This window comes from Gorilla gorilla, chromosome 3 (genome assembly GCF_029281585.2).
Source record: "Gorilla gorilla gorilla isolate KB3781 chromosome 3, NHGRI_mGorGor1-v2.1_pri, whole genome shotgun sequence".
In the NCBI taxonomy this organism is placed as follows: domain Eukaryota; kingdom Metazoa; phylum Chordata; class Mammalia; order Primates; family Hominidae; genus Gorilla; species Gorilla gorilla.
Window position 1 is genome coordinate 184,613,030 of NC_073227.2, and position 22,695 is coordinate 184,635,724.

General features: G+C 37.0%; 1 protein-coding gene across 3 annotated transcripts in view; it reads right to left on the reverse strand.

The window, feature by feature from the left end:
• MARCHF1 (membrane associated ring-CH-type finger 1) overlaps positions 1–22,695 on the reverse strand; it is an 834,037-nt gene that overhangs the window by 87,716 nt on the left and 723,626 nt on the right. For all 3 annotated transcript variants that reach the window (XM_063705629.1, XM_055385742.2, XM_019025745.4), the window contains exons 5-6: positions 1,356–1,435; positions 317–1,081 (exon numbers count right to left, since the gene is read on the reverse strand). In XM_063705629.1, coding sequence (XP_063561699.1) covers positions 317–1,081; positions 1,356–1,435 — 845 coding nt within the window. The remainder of the gene's footprint in view (positions 1–316; positions 1,082–1,355; positions 1,436–22,695) is intronic.

The window sequence follows — 22,695 nt, forward strand, 5'->3', positions numbered from 1 at the left end:
ACTCTTAATTCCCCCACTATTACTGTCATAACTAGAATGAGTGCAAGACTCAACTGAGTTAGCCCCTTTACCAGGATAAATCATTATTCAGTTTAAAGGAAGGGGATATCTAATTGTACTTGGTAACAGCTTTCAAACCCATGTTTACATCGGCATTATTCTTTTCATACCCACCTTTTCTCCTTTTATATCCAATCAGAAAAAGAACAGTGTAAATAGATGTTAAGTTTTGAGGGTAGGTGTCAAACACGCACCTAACTCACTGCAAAAAGAACTATATATGGGTGACATCAAGCCTTTCTCTACAGTGACTGACCTGCATACTTCTAAATTATCAGACCCATCGTCATAGGTGGCAGGAGGCTTCTGAACAGGGTTATTCACCTGGAGCCCTGCATCATTCATGTCCTTGCTGCCTTCTGGAACTCCCAGTATTTCAGTGCTGGAATCTGTTTCTGAAAATGTCTTCTTCATTATTTCATTTTTCCTAAGACTTTGCAAGAGCCGAGGATCTCTGTGGTGGTATCTACCTTTGCTCTTCTCATGATTCCTTGAGGATCTCTTAATTTCAGAGGGTCCTTGAGTCAGAGAAGGGTTGCATTCTTGGTACCTTGTATGTTTTCCTCTGTGGAGATTTAAAGAGCGACTCTCACATTCAATCAGCTCTTGTTGCTCTTTACCTTTGGATCCCAGATCAACGAGCTCAATTCCGTTAGGAGTGTGAGACCCAGCTAAGTTATCACACGGCTTATTATTATTTCTCCTCCTTCTTCTTGACAGTCTGAATTTAACCTGGGCTCTTCTTTTTGCCTGAATCCAATGACTCTCATCTGTGGAAGATGAATCTGAAGAATCTGTGTAAAGCTCCCTCCACCTGGGGCTTGAGATTTGAAGGTGAAAGTCATTTTTTCTCCCTCTTATTTGTTCTTCTGCAGCATGCTCATATCTCTCAGAGGCTTTTCTCCTCCTAGGTCTTTGTTTTACTGATTTCTTACCAGACTCCTTCCTAGCAGGGCTCAGCACCATGACAGGGGTGCAATACTCAAATGACTCTTCTGACATGTCATGCAAGATGGCAGATCTAGACAGAGCAGCAGGCAAAGGATGGGAATTGGGAATGGAGAGGAAAGCCACGGAAAAACAGAGAGAGAGAATGATGAAAATGACAGCATGGACCAGAAGTAGATAAATAAAGATCAACTGAAGAAAATGAACTAAATGAAAAAAATAGCCAGTATAAATTTTCTATGGACCATGTAAAGCAGAAGCAAGAGACACACATTCTCAGAACAAAAAACAAGAATACGAATATTGATCCAAAAAATACAGATTAAGATAATTTGTTCAGCACTTACCTGCAGATGTCCTGAGTGGATGGACAGACAGACAACCTTGACTGGCTCCTGGGAGCTGTCCCTGTTGTTGGGCTGCTTGCCTGGAGAAACAAGTTAGATAATTTGGCATCTTGGTTAAGGTAATACATGGTTGATATCTTGCTTTTTTTCCACATATTTAAAAAATTACAACAAATGTGGCTGCTGGTCATGTTGCTTATAATGCAGAACAGAGAATATAGGAAGTTTGAGGTTCGTTTTGCAAAAGTAAAACTTATTTGAGGAACCTGGAACAGCTGAGATGCTGCGCTATTTTGCTGTTACTTCATTTACGAGAGAGGAAGATGATTCCACAAGTTTCTATTCTATTTACTGTAATCATTTGAGTGGAATAGCTCAATTTGCTTTGGAAACAAATGAATAATACTTGAAGATCCTATGATATAAGGACTAAAGCACTATTATGTGACAAGGATAATAATAGTCTGAGAAGTGTAATCAAACAGGCATTAGGTTGCTAGATGCTTCCTGAAGCTAACATCAAGGCCCCATGAGATATTTGAAAATACTTTGAAATATTTAAAAGCCTGAATTTATTGCTATTAAAATTTCATTAATGAAACTAATAAAATATATCCCTTGCAACACTATTGGCCAATTTATTGCTATTAAAATTTCATTAATGAAACTAATAAAATATATCCCTTGCAACACTATTGGCCTTTCATATCTTTTAACCCTATAACCATACTAAGTCTGAGAATAAGAAAGCCTGAAACATCAGATTATTAGCATAAAGTTGGGTGCATTTCACTAAAGTCCTACCTTTGAAACAGTATTTTCTTCACTCTATTTGACTTTAACCTGTTGTGTTTAATATAGGTTATGATGATAAATGAAAAACTAGAATGTAGGGATAATTTTCTATGTTCCAGGCATTGTGCTGTAGCTTTATTTACTGTCTCTTTAATTCTACAATAATCTCACAAGTGGAAAGTAATAATAACTAACAGTTTTGAGTGAATAATATGTGCTTATCACTGTTCTAAGCCATTTCCATATATTCATTAATGCTCACAATAAATCTTTGTAGTAAATACTATAATTACATACATGTTACAGTTGAGGAAACTGAAAAATTGGGGCTGCTTCTCACTGACAGGTGGTAACGCTGAGATCTGGACCAGGTATCTGGCTCCACTATGGGTGGAGATCTGGGTCCAGATTCAGGCCTGTTTGACTGCGTAGATGAAATGCACAATTTCGTCACCAAGAAAATAACAGTGAAGGTAGAAAGATTACCCCAAATTTTGAAGTCATTCTAAAAATTCTCATATTGGAACTATATAATCACGATTCTGAAATCCAGAGAAAGAGGAACAAATTCTAACTCAAGAGATCAGGTCATATTTGAAGAGAAGGTATAGTAGGCTAAATAATGGTCCCCCCAAATATCTCAACATCCTAATCTTTGGATAGTGAATATTTTACCTTTTATGGTAAAAGGGACTTTGCAGATGTGATTAAGTTAACTGTCTTGAGTTGAGGAGATTTATGCAAATTATACTGGTAAACCCAATGTAATCATTAGGATCCTTATGAGAGGGAGGCAGTAGAGTTAGTCAGAGAGAGAAGATGAAGAATATGAATAGAGGTAAGAAAGGAGGGAAGATACTACACTGATGGCTTTCAAGGTGAAAAAAGGGAAACCCTGAGGAAGGTGGCATGGGGAAGCTTAAAAAGGCTAGAAAACGAGTTCTAGAGTTTCCAGAAGGAATTCAGCCCTATTAACATGTTGATTTTAGCCCAGTGGGATCTCTATTTGGCTTCTGACCTCTAGAACTATAAGATGACAAAGCCCCAGGGAAATGCAGATGCAGAGACTACTGGATCCCAGGACGTGATGTATTCTGGTAGTGGCTCTGCTCTCAAAATGGTGCCATGTTGCAGCAGGTTAGGTCCCAGGAGGTGGGGGGATCCCTATGATAGTAGTTATAGGAAATTAATAAGGAGGTAACGATCCAGCTAATCTTAAAAGGCAAATAGGACTTAAAAAGATTAAAAATATTCAAGGTAGAGGAAACCATTTGTTAAGAGACCTAAAGACACCACCAAAAAACTCCTGGAACTGATAAACAGATTCAGTAAATTTGCAGGATACACATCAACATACAAAAATCAATAGTGTTTCCAAACCCCGGTGAAACAAAGTAGATGAGAAAGAAATCAAAAGAGAAATCCCATTTATAATGGTGACCAAAAAAACCCCACTTAGGAATAAATTTAACTAAGAAGGTGAAAGCTCTCTACAATGGAACCTACAAAACAGTAATGAAAGAAATTGAAGAGGAATCAAAAAAAAAATGAAAAGATTCTGTGCTCATGGAATGGAAGAATTAATATTGTTGAAATGACCATACTGTCCAAAGCAATCTACAGTTTCAGTGCAAACCCTACCAAAATATCAAGCAAATTATTTGAAGAAATAGAAAAAACAATCCCAAAATTCACATAGAACCACAAAAGAGCCCAAATAACCAAAGCAATGTTGAGCAAAAAGGACTAAGCTAGAAGCATCACACTACTTGACTTCAAAATGTACTACAAATTCATAGTAATCAAAAGAGCATGGCATTGTTATAAAAACAGACACATAGACCCATGGAACACAACAGGGAATTCAGAAATTATCCATGTATTTATAGCCAACTGATTTTCAACAAAGGTGCCAAGAACTTACATTGGAAAAAGGACATCTTAATGATGCTTAGTAAACTGGATATCCATATGAAGAAGAATGAAACTAGACTTCTATCTTTCACTATATATAAAAATCAACTCAAAATGAATTAAAGACTTAAATATAGACCCAAAACTAAAAGACTATTAGGAAAAACATGGAGAAATTGCTTCAGGACATTGATCTTTTAGAAAAGTTTTTGTGGGTAAGACTTCAGAAGCACAGACAACAAAAAACAAAATAGACAAATGAGACTACATCAAACTAAAAAGCAAAGCTTTCTCCTTGCTTGTGCAAAGGATTGTTTCCTCTGTACAACAAAGAAAACAATCAACGTAGTGAAGAGACAGTCTGTAGCATAGGAGAAAATATTTGCAAACCATACATCCAATGAGGAACTAATATATAGAATATACAAGGAACCCAAACAGCTTAACAGCAGTAATAATAATAATCTGATTGTAAAATGGGAAAATGATTTGAATAGACATTTCTCAAAATAAGACAGACAGATGGCCAATACATATATGAAAAAGTGCTCAATATCACTATAATTAGAGAACTGCAAATCAAAGCCACAGTGAGATATTATCTCACTCTCCTTAGGATGTCTATTGTCAAAAATATAGCAAATGGGCATGGCGGTGCATGCCTGTAGTCTGAGCTACTTGGGAGGATGTGCTGGAGGCTTCCTTGAGCCCAGGTGTTTGAAGCTAGCCTGGGCAACATAGTGAGACCCCTGTCTCTTAAAACACACACACACACACACACACACACACACACACACACACACACACACACACACACACAAAAGTAACAAAATAAAATTCACCAGAATGTGTGAGGATGAAAAGAAATTGAAACTCTTATATACTATTGATATATATATTATATTGGAATGTAATTTAGTACAGACATTATGGAAAACAGTAGGGAAATTTCTCAAAAATCTAAAAATATTACTACCATATGATCCAGCAATCCCACTATACTGGGTATTTATTCAAATAAAAGGAAACCAGTTCATCAAAGAGATATGTGAACCCCCATGATTATTGTAGCATTATTCACAATAGATATAGACTCAATCTAAATATTCATCAGCAGATGTATGGATACAGAAAATGTGATATATATGCATAATACAATTTTATTTACTCATAAAAACGAACAAAATCATGTCATTTGCAGCAACATAGATGAGCCTGGGAGACAGCAGGTTAAGTAAAATAAGCGCAGAGGTAAGTATTGCATTTCTCACTCATTTGTGGGAATTTAAAAATTGGGCTCATGGGAGTAGAAATTAGAATTGTGGTTATTGGAGACTGGCAAGGATAGGGTAAAGTTAGTTAACAGATACAAAATTACAGCCAAGTAAGAGGAAGACGTTTTAGTGGTTTATAACACCATAAAGTGAACATAGCTAACAATAGTTTACTGTATATTTTCAAAAAGCTAGAAGAGATGTTGGATGTTCCCCACAGAAAAATAATAAATGTTTGAGGTGATGGATTGGTAATTACCCGATTTGATCACTACAAATTGTATACACATATTGAAATATCACTCGGTATCCCTAATAATGTAAATTATTACACATTAAGTAAAAATAAGAATTTTTAAAACCTCACTTCATTCAAGTTTTTTTTAAGATCAACTTCTTATCTTCATCTTTTGAACAGATAAATAGCTACTTTTTTAAAACATAAGAATATGTGTTCTCTAAGCAGTATATAATGTTGTTAAATTATACATTCTTTATTCTATGTACGGCCATAGAGTCTAATAAAGAACTCTCTATATAGCAGGCACTGAGTAAAGGTCACCTGTGCAGTCTGCTACTTGCCCTCTTTGAAAAAAATTAATGCAGCCCAAGTGTCCTCAAATCACTGATGATGTTATTATGTATGTGAACCACGTGATGATGAGCATCATAATGGATACCTATGGCTATGAAGCTATACAGACAAAGATGTCAAAATAGACATGATCATAATAAAACAAATGTCATAATTCCACAGGTCTGAACAAATGTATGTTTTACAATGGGAAAGTGATGGATCACTGAATAGTAACACAGAATATTTAAAACACACAGCTTTCCTTTGGAGAGTTTTTCTGTCCACCATCACAATGAATCAGATAGCATTTATGTCTATAGCCCTTATGTATTTTGAAGGGAATGGAAAACATTCCGTGTTGCCGAAGAATATTCAAATATGTCATATCAAATATTCATTTGTACATGTTCCGTTTGCTGGTGGGCTGCCATAGCAGATGCTGTGCCTGAATCCTCGGCCCTCTTCTGGGTTCACCTGAATGCTGACTGCTTCCCAGGTCAGTGCCTGTGCCTATCTGTTTCTCTGCCCCAGGTCTTTCATAGTTCCATGTGCTTTTGCTTGGCTGCACACAGGCACAACCTGGAAGTGTGGCATAAGTTAATACGCCCGAGGACAACTCTTGGACTAGAGTCAGTGGATGGATGTTCTAGCCTCTTCACTCTTCAGAGGGGCAGTTCTGGGAAGTTTTGAGGTAACTTCCAGAGTTTCTCAAAGGTCTCAAGCTGGATGCAGGCCTAGTTTCCCCTATCTCAATAGTTTCTTAACATTTCCCTTTCCTCTGTCTTACTTTTCACATGTATTGCTGTCCTTTATGGGATCACTTCCTAGCTAAACTATCTGCACTCTGCTAAAATAGCAGCAAAATTAAGACTGGGATTTAGTTAACCAGCTGCCTCTTGTTGTGGAACCCAGTTAAAATAAAATGAATCCTAGCTTGTTTCACTTTCGATTCATTTGCTCAGCAAACAAAAATTAAAGGTTTATTACATGATAGATAATATGATATACTCTGGAAATAAAGAAACAGATGGCAGCCCAAAGGGGCTTCTTGTTTAGTGGAGAGATTTAAATGAACTGGCAATTTTAATACAGTCTGGTATATCCTGATAGTGCCCAATAGTGGGGTTCTGATGAAGAAAGCACATCTAACGTAGAGTAGAACAGGGGTTTAATGTCAGCTTCCCAGAGAAGGAGACGCCTGTCCAACACAAGGTGAGTGCGACTCAAGTGGGGGATGGCAGTCCAGGCAAGGACAAGGATGTGTCAAAACACAGAGTAGAGAGAAGACGTCTTGGTATGGGATCTACAGAAAGTTTTGTAATGACTGGGAGAAAGATGTTGAGTGAGGTGAGAAGTGGTACATAGTCAAGATGAAAAAGTAGATGGAGGTTTTGAATGTTACATTGACGTGTTGGATTGCATCCTGAAAAGAATGAAAAGTTATTGCAAGTATTCGCAGCAAACAGAACTTATTAAATCTGGGTACTAGAAGGCTCATTTTGGCAGCTGAGAATTGGAAGGTTCAGGGTTGTCTGAAAGCAAAGAGCAGAGTTAGGATTCCATATATCCAGGATGGAGTGAGGATGGAGAAAAGGGATGGTTTGAGCAGTCAAATCCCAACAGGTTGTTTTATTTTAAAATATGGTAAAAATACTTTGAAAGATCAACTGAAAAAGTGACACAGGGGAAAAGATTCAGGAAAATTATTTAATAAAACTCAGTAGGATCCAGAAATGAGGATACTTTTACCAGACATCTAAATGTAGTATAATTCTAGAAATTAACAGAATATGCACGTGGCACAGGGAAAGACACATCATTAGAATAGAACTGAGAGGCTAGGAATCTATCTGTCTATATGTATCTTTCTGTTTCTCGGTACAGACAAATTTGCATTTCTAGTTAGTGGGAAAAGGTAGGTTATTAAAAAAATGGTGTTGACTGGTCATTTGGAAGAATGTAAACCTGAGTCTACTGGTTACAGTAAAGTTTAGGCAAATGCAAGATTTAAATATAGCAAAAAAAAAGACCCATCAAAGTATGAGAAAAACATAATTTATGTTTAATTAATGTTTATAATAGGTGGAAAAAATCCTTTTCTTATGATGATGTAAAACAAAATGTAATATAGGAAAACAGATAAATATGATGATCTAAAAAATAAAAACTTCTAATTTATAAAAAGGAAACACATACACCCATATACCAAAACCATCCTGGACAAGACCAGAATTCATAAATAATGCCTCATTTTATTACATATGTGATAGCCAAATAGCTAATTTCTCTAGTATTTGGAGATCTTTCACGGATCAAGAGGAAAAGTTGATCAGTTTTACAGAAAAATGAGCAAAACAGATAGGTAGTTCACAGAAAGGGAATTATACATGGCCAAAAGCCCTGTGTAAAAAGATGATCAATCTCAATAAGCAGATAAATGTAAATTCAATTAACAATGGTATCCACGTTAACTTATCAGATCAGCACATTTTAAAGAGATTGATAATACCCAGTGTAGCCGAGGTGGGGAAGCCATGCATTGCTATATATTGTTGAAGTAACTGTAAATTGGTACAACTTATTTGGAGAGAAATTTGATAAACTCTATTAAAATTAAAAAAGTATACCATTAAAGTTGGAAATTCTACTCATGGGAATTAATTTCGCTGAAACATTTTTATAATTGTCCAAAGATATATTTACAAGATTGTTCATTACAGCATTATCTGTAATTGCAAGAAGTTGGAAACAACCCAAGTGTTAATTCATTATTTACAATGAAATACATAAGCCATAAAAAGAATGAGGTACACCACACACACACACACACACACACACACACACACACACACACACACAGAGAGAGAGAGAGAGACACACACACACACACACATTTATAGAATATATTTTTAGGAGAAAAATAAAGTTTCAAAATTGTATACAGTGTCATCTTGTTAGGGTAAATAGTGCTTTATTGCTATCTGTTTGTGTATGCACAGAAAAAAATCTGCAAAAGTACACATCTAGCCATTAGCAGTGATCATACCTGTGAGTTGGGATCATTGGAAACCTTTATTTCTCAGGTTGTATATTTCGTAATGTTTAAAATCTCTAATTTAATAATGAGCAAAGTAATTCTTTGGTCACGTTGATGATGTCATAAATGACAACTACTAACATCAAGAATCAAGATTTGTGTTTTGTTCTCCACTATTTAAGTGATAAACTCTTTGCTTATTTAAAGTCTTAGAGCTCCACTTCCCCTTTCAATTAAATGTAGTCAATAATAACATCCACATAAAAGGATTGTGAGGATAATAACATGAAATCATTGACCTGATAACTGTTTTGTAGAGTGTCTAAGAGTTGTAATAGGACACTAATCTGAAATACTATAATTCTTTTTACTAATTCTCAGTATGTCATTTTTTCTCCCCACACATGAACTCAGTGGTATTCTCCCGTTCAGAAGGAAGACACATAACAGTCTTAGACCAGTGACTCTCAACCCTGTCTAAAAATAAGAATTGCTGGGAAGTTTTTAAAAAATACCTTTGCCCAGGTTGATGATTCTAGAATCTGTGAGGAATGGACCTGTAGCACAGCACCTGGATGTTAGTATCCTTAAAAGCTGCTCCAGTGACTGTAACGCCCATCCAGAGTTAGAAACCACTGGTTTAGGTTAAAGGAGATCCTATCCTACTTAGAATTTTGTATTAGATTTTTTTCTGAGATTTCAGTGAGAGAATATTTGTGAAAGCTTGATTTTTTTAAACAAAGAAAACTGTGTTTTCTAAATTCCCAATTTTTGCTTTATGTATCTATAAGAGATCTTGGAGTTCTGGGCATAATTTTACTACAATCTATAGAGAAAGGAGACAGAAGGTACAACTGAAGAAAAATTTGCAGCATACAGGAACACTGGGTCTCTGCTTACCACTACTTGCTGCTGAAGAGCAGGACAGGAGGAGAAAAACAAAGAGTGAAATTCCACTGCCTTTACTCTCCATTTATCCACCCTGGGTTGAATGTGGTTTGGGCAGAGGGTGTGGGGGTAGAGAAGGGTATGAGGAAGACTCATCAGGATATTTCTGGGGGAAAACCAAGAGCACGACTCTTGTTCTTCCCTTCCTGGGAGGACTATGTGCCTTTCAGGCCAGCTTCTCAGCCAGCATGGGCAGTGCCTAATGTGGCACTGGTGTCTTAGGGTAGGAGTGACTGAGGCAGATGGACCTGAGATAGTTCCCTCCCACCCCCAGCCTGATGTGGGGTTAGAAAATCTAGACATCTTCTGCCTTTCTGGGTTGTGTAAAAGGCAGCTGAGATTGCTTACCCAGGGAAGTAACCAGGGGTCACCAGAGTTAAAGTTAATGTGACTTTATAACAGAAAGCCACAGAAAACACTACCCAGCAGAGACACTTGGCATTGTCAGTGACAGATGAAATGGGTTGGAAGGCCAGGGCCTGGCTTGACAGTGACAAGAGAGCTGGCCCCGTGGTCCACCAGCCAGGAGCACTGTAGCAACAGGTCTGGGAAAAACCTGGAGGGCAGAACTCTAAACAGAAGTCCCTGCTCCAGTATATCAGGAAATGGAAGGGGAATGGGAAGAAACCCTAAAAAACTGAATGTGATTAGCTTCTAAACTGATAGAAACAGATCTTTTGAAAAAAAAAAATCAAACATTTCATTTCCCACATCTACAGTAATAGGAGCTCAATAAGAAAAGACTGAGATCACTTTGAGAAAATCACATGCTTTCCTTCCTTATGTTGTGCAAAATTTACCACACTACCCACTGAGGGTCATGTAAGATTCCTAAGTAACTCTACGTAGCAAACATCTGCACCGTGGGCTGATTAAAATATTTAGTTGTAGGAGAAAGTTATCTCGATGCCGAGTTTATAATTTTAAAGGAAGTCTCAGGCCAGACAGCTAAACGTGGAAGAGGGTGGCATGGCAAGTTGCCTAATGCTCCTTTTGGCACACCAGAATTTGGAAGGAACTGAACATCTTCTCAGAAAGGGAAAGCCAAGTAAGTCTTCCTTTGACAATTCACAACATTAGGGGAGTGGCTTAGAGCAAGGCTAGGCCCTTTCAGCAGGTCAAATAGCAAAGATGCAACTAGTAATGCAGAATCTAGCCTGTCTTGAGAGGCCCTAGAAAGCCAGCAAGTGGCACTACACTGGTGTGCAGAGGACAAGCTCAGCCAGGAGACATTTCCTATTGAAACACACAGTTGGAAAGAGAGTTGGAATAATGACTGTCATCAGGGAGGGCAAGGCAGGAAATCTGGTTTGAAGTACTAGCCCATGTCACCTCCCATTTTTCAACAGAAATTGCCATGCATTCCTAGTAATATAGACAAGATCCAAGAGAAGTTTTGTTGGCAGTGCAGACTGAAGCACTAGGATCAGGAGATGATAAGGCTAGTTCTGAGAGCAAGGACCATCTCCCTGGGTAATGACTAGGGACCATTATGCAAAGGAGGTGAGGATCCATTATAGTACTCAGGCTTCCTAGTAAAATGTAGGCATTCTGGCAGCTACAGAAACAGATTCAGGCAGTTGTCTCTGGTACACTGGGTCATGCCTTCTCAGTCCACTTCTCATATCAGCTGTAGCACTGGTGAACAGTTCTTTATAAGTGCCAACTAATGTTATAGTGAAAATGTCCTACATTGTATGAGCGCCACTTACCTCCTACTTTTTATTCCTGATTCTATGAGAATCCACGTGTCTTGCACAAGCCTAAATGGGAGGGCGTTAACACCTCTAGGGACAACTCTCAATAATGGGGTCTGAGAGCTTGTGGATAACAGATCCATCTCATTGACTTTCAGGTGGAAAATTCTAAGAGATACTTTGGATATTTCTCAGGCGTCCCTTTGGAATCAACTAACTTCATTAGTTACAATGGAAGTAACTAATTACTAAACTCCTTACTAATTTCATTACTGTCTTCAAAATGTACCCTTAAATTAACTTTTTTCTGCATTCTTGTCTCATTTTCCCTACCCATTCATTTATAATCCCGGGGTGACTTCCTAAATCCCCTACCTGCACCAACATCCTTGTCACAAGCAGTGCTTTGAGGAGAACCCAAACTGGAGAGAGAGGCAGTTGATACTAGAAATAGTGCCAGAAAGCAGATCCACAAGACAGAATTTAGGAGCTAGATCACTCACGATCAGGCATACCAGGCATACCTTTGCTGTTGGTGAATGGGATGGTGATAATACCTCGTGAACCGTAACATCACAATTACTGGGTTGGATGAGGTGCAAGTGGGTGGGGAAGCATGCAGTATCGCAAGAATATGTATAGGAAGGGCCAATGGTAATTTTAAGGCTATGCAGTTGTTAACTGTTCCAAGGCTTTGGTTAACTGCCTTGGAAACATCTGTGAAAGACAATGGCAAGTTCCGCTGAGCCAACTATCAACCAAGAATGCTCCGTGAAACCCTGTGCACAAGTGTAGCCCCAAGTGCAGAGGTGTTATTCCCAGGCAATCCTCAACCAAGAAAGATCAGGCGTTGGAGGATAAATGCGCCAACACCCATTCCTTCAAGCAGTCAATTCTTGGAGAGCTTCTTTACATTTCTTAGAAGATTCTGCTCAGTCAAGCCCTGTTGCCACATCAGTGACTGCTGTACTATACCTTTTATTGACTTCTCCTCCTTTACTGTCTCACTGCCTTTTCTCTCTCACTCCTGCTGCCTAGAAAACACGTCCCAAATAAACTACTTGTAAAAGTTCTTGTCCCAGGTTCTGCTTCTGTGAGCATATAAACTCAGACTAATCCTCAGATCACTAGAGGATTAGGGAGAGATGAGGTCCTCAGCATAAGCTGCACATTTGGAATATAAATTGGTTGACTGTTGCCAACACTCCTAATGGCCTGGACTATCTCCTGTGCTCTTGTAGCTTTATATATTCCCCATTACCTGAGTGTCCTAGTTGTAGGTCTAGTGTCCAACCTCAGTCTCACTGCAAACAGATCAAGTTCCAGAACTTGGCCTTTCTTTCAATTCAATGCAGTTAATTGTTGAGAAATAGGAAAATATTATTCTCACAGTTCTCATTGCCTTCAACTTTTCTTCTTTTTTATCTGTACTCAAGATGTCAGAGCTTTGAGATTTATCCTCTGAAGTTACAACCCCAGTCATTTCCTTTCCTTTATCAAAAGGCTTCAGTGGTTTCTCGTTATCTAACAAATTAAATACAGAAGACCAGTTTGGGATTTTAGAGTCCTATATTCTGGATCCCATCTACTTTTCTGGTATTAACTTCAGCCATTCTTTTTAATTCCAGGATTCCAGCAAATCCTAGCTCATTTTATATTCCCAAACATACCCATTCTTTTATTTTTATGCCTTTACTCTATAGAGAAAACAGAGCATACTCTTGGAATTTCCCTCAAGGTCCCAGTGCTGGTTCCTAGCTTTATGTACACCCATTTTTCTTTAACTGCATGGGCCCTTTTCAACTTCTACTATGGTGTTAATCTTGCTGTAGCATTTATTTTATCACCTGTATTACTGTCTAACCATTTCCAAATTGCCACAATGTTTTATAGTTAATCTTATTTTGTGCTTCACTACCACTTTGAGAAAAAAAGGCCACAGTCATACTCATTTTGGAAATCTTCCTAGTGTCTTGTGTGTAGTAGGTAGCTAATAAAGAGTTGTGCAGTTGAATGGAGTGTGATAATAGTAGAATTGAGTTGAACTGAACTTGGTAATAGTTGAACCAAGTTGAACTGACCTAGGTAAATCCTATGCTGATTGCAGTAGAGATAGAGATGACAATCGCATCACAGCGAACAAAAAAGAAAGGGCTCCATTCTCCTCTGTGGAAGTGGCAATTCTACACTGTAACAAAATGAATGAACTCAGTCCAAAGTTTTATGTAAGTCATGAGGCTCTTTCTTTGGACTTCAGAGTCAAAAAACACATCAAACGGAAGTTGTATCTTCTGCTTTCTTTGTAAAGTATGAATTTCTATTTAGGAAATACCATAATTTTATTATGTGGAGAAGAGTATGTCCTTTAACAATTTTGAAGCTGGAAGGGTCTGTTTAAAAAGAAAACACTGTAATTGAGGATAAAATAAATTAATGTCTTTTAAACACATGGCCCTATTCAGCAGCAATGTATTGTTTTAATTTGCTAGTTGGTACATTACGAGAGCTTGGTAATTTGTTCATCCCTTTAATAGGTGTAAGATTGAAATGGGGCTGGGAAGGGAAAAATAACAATTGGCTGGATGAGCAGAATAATATGTTCTTTGAAATGAAGCATTCTTTGTAATGGATGTTTATTTCAGATGATTACATTGTACAGTGCATTCAAATGGGAAAAACAAACAGGAGGCCAGCTGCACTAATTTTATCAGAGTTATTTATATCAGCAGTATAATTAAAGGCAGTAATTTCAAATTAGGTTTTCTGAAAATCCATTTATAGACAACACAAGGCAACTTGTCTTAGTGGCATCTAGGCCATGATTGTGCTCTAGGGGCAATGTTAACTATTGACAATTGGCCTTGGCATTTTGAAAATTAATTACGGTTTCAAAAGATTCTAAAGTGGTTGCTTCCTGGTGCCCTGACCAGTTTAGATCCAATCCACTAGGAGAACCCAATATATAATTTATGAGTGTGACAAAGAATAATCGTGCATAATCATTTACAAATGGTTTCTCTTATTTAGTAATACATTAATTATAATCTGTAAAGAATGATGTTAGAACTTCAGATGGGAAATACTGCTGCAGAAGCTTCTTTTTTTAAGCCCCATTAATATTTGTGATAGTTCATGAGTAACAGGTTTGAGAATTAGGTATTAAATGAAATATTAAAACTAGTTCTAGGGGACCGGGCACTGTGGTTCATGCCTGTAATCCCAGTATTTTGGGAGGCCGAGGTGGGTGGATCATGAGGTCAGGAAATCGAGACCATCCTGGCCAACATGGTGAAACCCCATCTCTACTAAAATACAAAAAATTAGCCTGGCATGGTGGTGTGCGCCTGTAGTCTCAGCTACTCGGGAGGCTGAGGCAGGGGAATTGCTTGAACCTGGGAGGTGGAGGTTGCAGTGAGCGAGATCATGCCACTGCACTTCATCTTGGTGATAGAATGCGACTCCATCTCAAACAAACCCAAACCAAACCAAACCTAGTTCTAGGGAACAGAAATAGGACAAAAATGATCTGAAAGAGAATCTTTTTGATTGTGAAAAATATATTTAATGTCTAATAAAGATAAATTTTTAGAATGTACTTATGAAATCTCAGGACTAGATGGAAGTTTATAAAGATGACCTGGTCTAACCCTCATCTGATACTATTATCCCATTTATAATTATACTATTATCTCATTTATAATATTTCCAATAATGGTCATTTGGCCTCTGCTTGAGGCCAATGACAGGAAATTCACTATCATCTGAGAACATTTCTTGCATTTTTAGAGTGCTCCTAGTATTTTACTGAAGTCAGTATTTTATCCTCCTGGTATTTTATTGAAGTCAGTTTCTTTGTGGTTTCTTCCACTGCTCCTAGTTTGATCTCCAAAGCCACACAGAATCTGCTTAATGTCTAAACCTTTGATAGCATAGCCCTTTACTGCTTATTAATTCTCATATATACCCTATTCTTGCAACCCACACTTGACCCTCTTTCTGCCTTATGTTAGTTTAGGGTATACATTTGGAGCAGTGAGTAAGTAATTTTATCGGAAACAAAGGCAACTTTCTATGCTAGTCTTCTTCTCTTTGATTTCCATTGATCTCATTTCTTTTTATTGGTAGATTTTATCTTCTCCAGACTGGTGCTAGAGATGAGTGAGACAAAGAAGAAAGTTGGCTTATCTGCGTTGGAGTTAAATATTAGTCAGACTTTCCTAATTTCTTTGTTTTGATGGGCGCTGGGTGTAACTTCTCAGGATGTTGAACTGAAGGTCAATGTAACACCTATGGCTTCTGTCCACCAGTGGAGACGTTGTGTTACTATTTTTGTGGACCTCTCACAAACCTCCATCTGCACTCCTACAATGCTAATGCTGCCTCATTCTTCAGTGATTGTATTGTTTAGGCAAAATTCCTGATCTCTTAGACAAAATTACAAAGAATTAGTAATGTGACTTTGTATTTGGATAAATTACTCAACACATTTAACTGAGCTTAAGTACGCAGGTGCTCATAAATATGTGGCGGTGCCAGGGATTGGGCTTATTTTTGCCTTTCTCTGGAAGGTAATTTGAGACCTGATTTTAGGTTTCTGTTGCTCCCCAGGGGAAAAGACAGACTTATACATTCTTTTTTTTCTTTTAATAAAGATAATAAAGAGTTGGTTCTTTTTTATTAACATAAATTTTCTTTAAGTTCCCCCCGATTTTAACAGTCAGTGTTGATACTTTCTGCAGAGTAGCAGATTACCTGAATTTACTTTCCAATTAATATGTATAATTGTCACTATTTGCTTTAAAATATGTGTTTAAAAGTCACTTCGGTTCTGGGTGAATCTCATTGAATTTATAAATCATTGACTTGCATTCTAGTTGGCTTGATTGCATATTTGTCTTTTCATTAAGGAGACAAGTTTGCTAGATTTTTTTGTAAAGTTCTTACCATAATGACTATTACAATTAGATTGTTTTGTGTGTTCTAAAATGAAGGGATGGGTGATTAATGGAACTTAGAGGATATACTATTTATCCTTCTGGTTTGTTCCTCCAGAACTCCAGATTTTCTAAACATGTTTTGGAGAGCTATAGGTTTCTATGAGTCTGTCAAAATAATCTTCCTAAAAACACCTGTATCTATGAGTGCTATGATAAAAATTACTTGACTACAATGAATGGAATTATTTATTATAATTATTAGGCAATAGACTGAAAGTATTTAGATTAAAATAACAAAATAGAAAATAAAATCCCCTTAACGTGGCATAAGCACTAACTGAAATATGGTATTATCTCCATACATACATATACATATGTGTATGTGTGTGTGTATATATACACACACATATGTATACACATATATGTATGTTAAGAGTTAGGGTTGGCCAGGCACAGTGGCTCACGCCTGTAATCCCAGCAGTTTGGGAGGCCAAGGCAGGTGGATCATTTCATGTCAGGCATTCGAGACCAGCTTGGCCAACATGGTAAAACCCTGTATCTACTATAAATACAAAAAAAAAATTAGCCAAGTGGTAGTGGTGCACGTCTGTAATCCCAGCTACTCGGGAGGCTGAGGCAGGAGAATTGCTTGAGCCTGGGAGGTGGAGGTTGCAGTGAGCCGAGATGGCACCACTGCACTCCAGTATGAGTGACAGAGTGAGACCCTGTCTCAAAAATAAAAATAAAAATAAATTCAGGGTCTTGCTATGTTGCCCAGGCTAGTCTCAAATTCCTGGCTTCAAGTGATCCTCCTGCTTTAGCAGCCTCAAACTCCTGGCTTCAAGTGATCCTCCTGCCTTAGCTTCCCAAGCAGCTAAGGTTATAGACATAAGCCACTGCATCCAGCTTCCTACATTTTAATATTTTGTTCTTAAAAATATTAAATTTAACATTTTGTTTTTCTCCTTATTGTTAAAAATGGGGATGTCAGGGTACAAGAAAGAAACACATTTGTATAAGTAAATGATTCCCAAATATCGACTTTGAAATAGTTAAAAGTGAAAATGGCTATTGTTCCTCTTTTTGTAATTTCCTAGGGGATGTTTTGAATAATTAGCAATGACTTCAATTATTTACATTTCTTTAAACATTCTTTCCTTTATTTGAGGAGAAAAGATAAGCAAAATTTTTGATTTTTCAAAGCAAGCTTTTAGGTTTTTTTGTTACAACAAAAAGAAAATAACCAAAGAAAATATGTGGAAGAAAACTATATATATTCTTAATAGATAGAATGGAATGGAGATAGGAGTAATGAAGAAAGGAATGTAAGAGTACAAATGACAATAGTATTGTGTAATTGTTTTCCTATGCTTTCTTAAACTTCAAATGTGTTTTTCTTACTTCAGTAGTGCTCTTATAATGCCTGTGCCTCTTCAAAATTTTTTTTAAATTATAAAATTAATAACATTTAGGTAAAGCTAATGTTTTTACGTATTTGTTCATGCCATGTTTTTCTAAGCAAATTTTAACCATTTTAGGTAAAATATTGTTTTCTCAAAAGCTATGTTCTTTGAGCAGGATGTTAGAATAGAAGGTCTGCCACTAATTTTCCCTCATAGCAGCAATAATTTCCCAGCCATCCATTGCAAAATGTACCGTTGTGGGAGCCTTGGAATTCAAGTAGGAGTTTGTGAAACCCCAGTGGAGCCCAAGACCTAGGAGGGTCATTTTGAGGGGGTGGATTCATACTTAGGCACCAGATTTACCTAAAGTGAGACAGGCTTGCCCACTTCAATCTTGATTGTGGACAAGTTAATGACCCACTAAACCAGCTCCAGCTCCTCTCAGCTATGGTCTGAGATCAGTTCTGTTAACGCAAGGACCCAGAGGGAGACACACCCATCTGAGTCCCTGGGTCAGACTTGCCAACCTTGGTCCCACAGCAGATCCTGAAACTGAATCCAAGCCCCAGACCCCCTCTGCTATGGTCAGAGAGCAGTTCTACCTGTTCAGGGATCTGGAGGGAAGCATAGCCATCCATGTTCCCACAGGCAGGCCAGCTAACTTAGGTTATACAGCAGATCCTGAAAAAAACCAAGAAACTCAGCTATAGTTCATCTCAACTGTGGCTTGAGAGTAGTTCTGTCCATGAACGGACCTGAAAGGTCCATAGATGGTTCCAGTGTCCATCATTGCTCCTGTAAGCTGGCCTGCTTAACTTTGGTCCCACTGTGCATCTTCAAAAGTCCCTATAATTCAGCTCCAGTCCCTGTAAACTGTGGCATAAGAGCAGACTTACCTTCACAGTGACCTCCTAAGAGACATACCCCAGAGATAGGCTGAATGACTTTGGTCTCAGCTGTAGACCCTGAAGCAGCTCTGTGACCTGGTTCCAATCCCTCTCAGTTACAACCAAGGCAGTACTGCCTGCCCAGGGACCCACCCAGTGACATAGCAGAAGCCCTCCCAGGAACCTGGAGGAAGCCACATTTATCCATAAACCTGGTAACAGGCCCATTGTCTTCAGACTCTAAAGTGGACCCTCATCCCAGTACCAGCCCTCAGACCAAGGTCCTGAAGATAGTTCAGTCCACCTAGGGACCAGATAGATAGGACCCATCCATGTCCACCAGAGCACTGCTAACAGGTCTGCCAACAACAGACCCCACTGCAGTCTCAGTAGCAGCCATGTGATCTGACTCCAGCCCCATACAACCGCAGTCCTAGAGGCAATCGCATCACACCTGGAACCTAATAGGAGAAAGCCTTAACCTGCCAAAACATGTCTGTAAAGACTAGAAGAGGGTCTTGTTCCTTCAAATGGAGACTCCAGCAAACGAGTCTACGGATCACGAAGAACCAAACAAACATGACACCACCAAAAGAAACAAATAAAGTTCCAGCAACCAAGTCCAAAGAAATGGTGATCTATAAATTGCCTAAAATATAATTCAAAATAATCATCTTAATGAAGCTCAATGAGGTGCAAGAAAACACAGGCAACTGAATGAGATCAGAAAAGCAATGCATGAACACAATGAGAAGTTTAATGAAGATATAAAGCCAAAGAATACAAAGACAGAAGTAAAAAAACTCAGTAGAGAGCTTCAGCAGCAGACTCAATCATGGAGAAGAAAGAATTAAAAAGCTTGAAGACAGATCATTTGAAATTTGCCAATTCAAGGAACAAAAAGAATAAATATAAAAAGAGCCAAGTAAACATAAGGGTCCTTTGGGGCACAATCAATCATATTAATATATTGCTTTTAATGGCAATTACTTTTACACCAACCTAATACAAATTATAGAGGCTCCAGAGGGAGAAGAGAACAAAAAAGGAGCAAAAATATTATTTAAAGAAATACTGTCTGAAAACTTTCTAAATCTTGGAGGAATATGTAAATCCAGATTCCTACGCTCAAAGGAGTCTAAACAAGTTCAATCCAAAGAAAAATACTCTGAGGCATCTTGCAATCAAACATCAAAAGTTCTCATAGAGAGAATCTTGAAAGCAAAAAGAGATAAGAGAGTGGTCACATCCAAGGGAACCTCCATTAGGTTATCAGAGGACTTCTCAACAGAAACTTGCAATCCAGGAGGGAGTGAGATGTTATATTCAAGAGGCTGACATGAAATTTAAAAAAACCCAGAAACCTGGCAACCAAGCATACTATACTCAGCAAAGCTCTCCTTCAGAAATGAAGGAGAGGTAAAGACTTTCCTAGACAAAGCTGAGAGTGTTCATTACCATTATATTTGCCTCATCAAAAATGCCAAAGGAAGTTCTTCAAGTAAAAAGAAAAGATGCTAATTAATAATATGAAAACATATAAAAGTTAAAAAGACTCAGTAAAGACAAATATATAGTCAAACTCAGATTACCTCAATACTGGAGTGGTGGTGTATAAATTACTTATATCTCTAATATAAAGATTAAAAGACAAAACTATTAAAAATAAGTATAGCTGTGATAATTTGTTAAGGAATACACAATATAAAAATATGTAAATAGTGATATCAAAAGCCATAAAATATTTGTATGCGGGGAGTAAAAATGTAGTTTTTTATGTGATTGAAATTATCAGCTTAATATAACCTGTTGTTAAAGATGTTTTATGAAGTGTCAGGAAAACAATACCTTTAAAACCTATAGCAGATACACAAAAGATAAAGGAACCAAAACATGCCGCTGCAAAAAATTATTGTAGCACAAAGGAAGATAGCAAGAGAGGAAGAAAAGAACAAAAGATCCACAAAACAATCTGAAAACAATTACTAAAATGGCAGTAGTAAGTCTGCATCTATCAATAATTACCTTGAATGTAAATACATTAAATTATCTGATGAAAAGACAAAGTGGCTAAATAAATAAAAGAATAAAACCCTATTCTGTGCTGCCTACAAGAGACTCACTTCAGCTTTAAGGACACACATAGACTGAAAGTGAAGGGATGGGAAAAGATATTCCATGCAAACAGAAATGAAGACAGCAGGGGTAGCTTTACTTATATCAGAAAAAATAGACCTTAAGTCAAAAAATGTTAAAGTAGACAAAGAAGGTCACTATATAATGTTAAAGGGGTTAATTCATCAAAAGCATATTACACTCATAAATGTATAATATATGCACAGTATTGAAGCACCTAAACATAGAAAGCAAATATTAATAGATCTGGAGGGAGAGATAGACAGCAACACAATAATAGTAGGGGACTGTAATACTCCACTTTCAACAATGGATAGATCATCCAGACAGAAAATCAATAAGAAACACTGGACTTGAACTACACTTTAGGCGAAATGGACTTAACAGATATATAGAGAACTTTCTATCTAGCAGCATGAGAATATGTATTTCTTTTCAAGCACACACCAAATTATCTCCACGATAAATCATACAGCAGGCCAGAAAACAAGTCTTTACAAATTTAAAAAGACTAAAATTGTATGCAGTATCTTTACTGACCACAATAGTATAAAACTAGGAAACAATAATAGAAAGAAATTTGGAAAGTTGGCAGATTTGTAGAAATTAAACATACTTCTGAACAACCAATGAGTGAAGGAAGAAATAAAAAGAAAAATAAAAGAGTCTTGAGACAAATGAAAATAGAAACACAACATACAAAAAACTATAGGATATAGCCAAAGCAGTTCTGTGACAAAAGTTTATAGTAATAAATACGTACATTTAAGAAAAATCTCAAATAAATAACCTATGTTTCATCTCAAGAAACTAGAAAAAGAAGAACAAAAGAAGTCCAAAGTTAACAGAAAGAAGGAAATAATGAAGATCAGAGAAAAATAAATAAAATAATTGTTGGAAAAAAATAGAAAAGATAATTAAAATGAAGAGTTGGTTTTTTTAAAAAAGACAAAATTGACAAACCTTTAGCTAAACTAAGAAAAAAAGAGAAGGTTCAAACTTCTGTTGCCCACAAGAAAGGAAGCAAATTCAGAAAAGTGTTTGATAAGTTTTGATCTACAGGAAAGAATATTACCTAATAAAGTTTTTCTATTAACATAAAAATAAAACTTGGGATTTTTCCTCTTTCCATTAGGGATTCAATTTTTGGAAATTAATCATTTAGTTAATAAAAATGTTTCCAGGCTAACTGTAAAGAAAAATTATTTTTCTTCTTAAAAGATAGGAAACTAAGACTAAGTAGAAATGTTCCTTCATATAGTACCTAGTTTCAAGATATTAGGCTTGATCGTTAGACAATTAGTGAGACTAATTTTGGACATGTACAGAACACTGTCTAAGGATTAGGAGTTCTGTGTTCAATTTATTCATATTCTGAACGTTGGTGAATCAGCAATTTTAAGACATACTGACTGTTTCTGAAACATTTGAATAAATTTGATGCATAACACTAGGCACGTTAAGCATTTTTGCATCTCTTCTAGTTAATTGTGAAGACGTTATTCACTTTGCCATTCTATAGCCTAGTAATAGTACCCCCATTCTATAGCAGGGGTAGCAAATTATAGCCCATGAGCTAAAAAAAAAAAAAAAAAAAACTAGAGAGGAAAGCAAATGTTGTTGGGAAAAAAAAAAAAAAACAAGGAGCTGAAAATTATCATGGAGAAGAAGAAGGAGAAGAAATATATAAAATAACAGCGTATATATAAAATTACAACTCTAGTATTAAATAGCA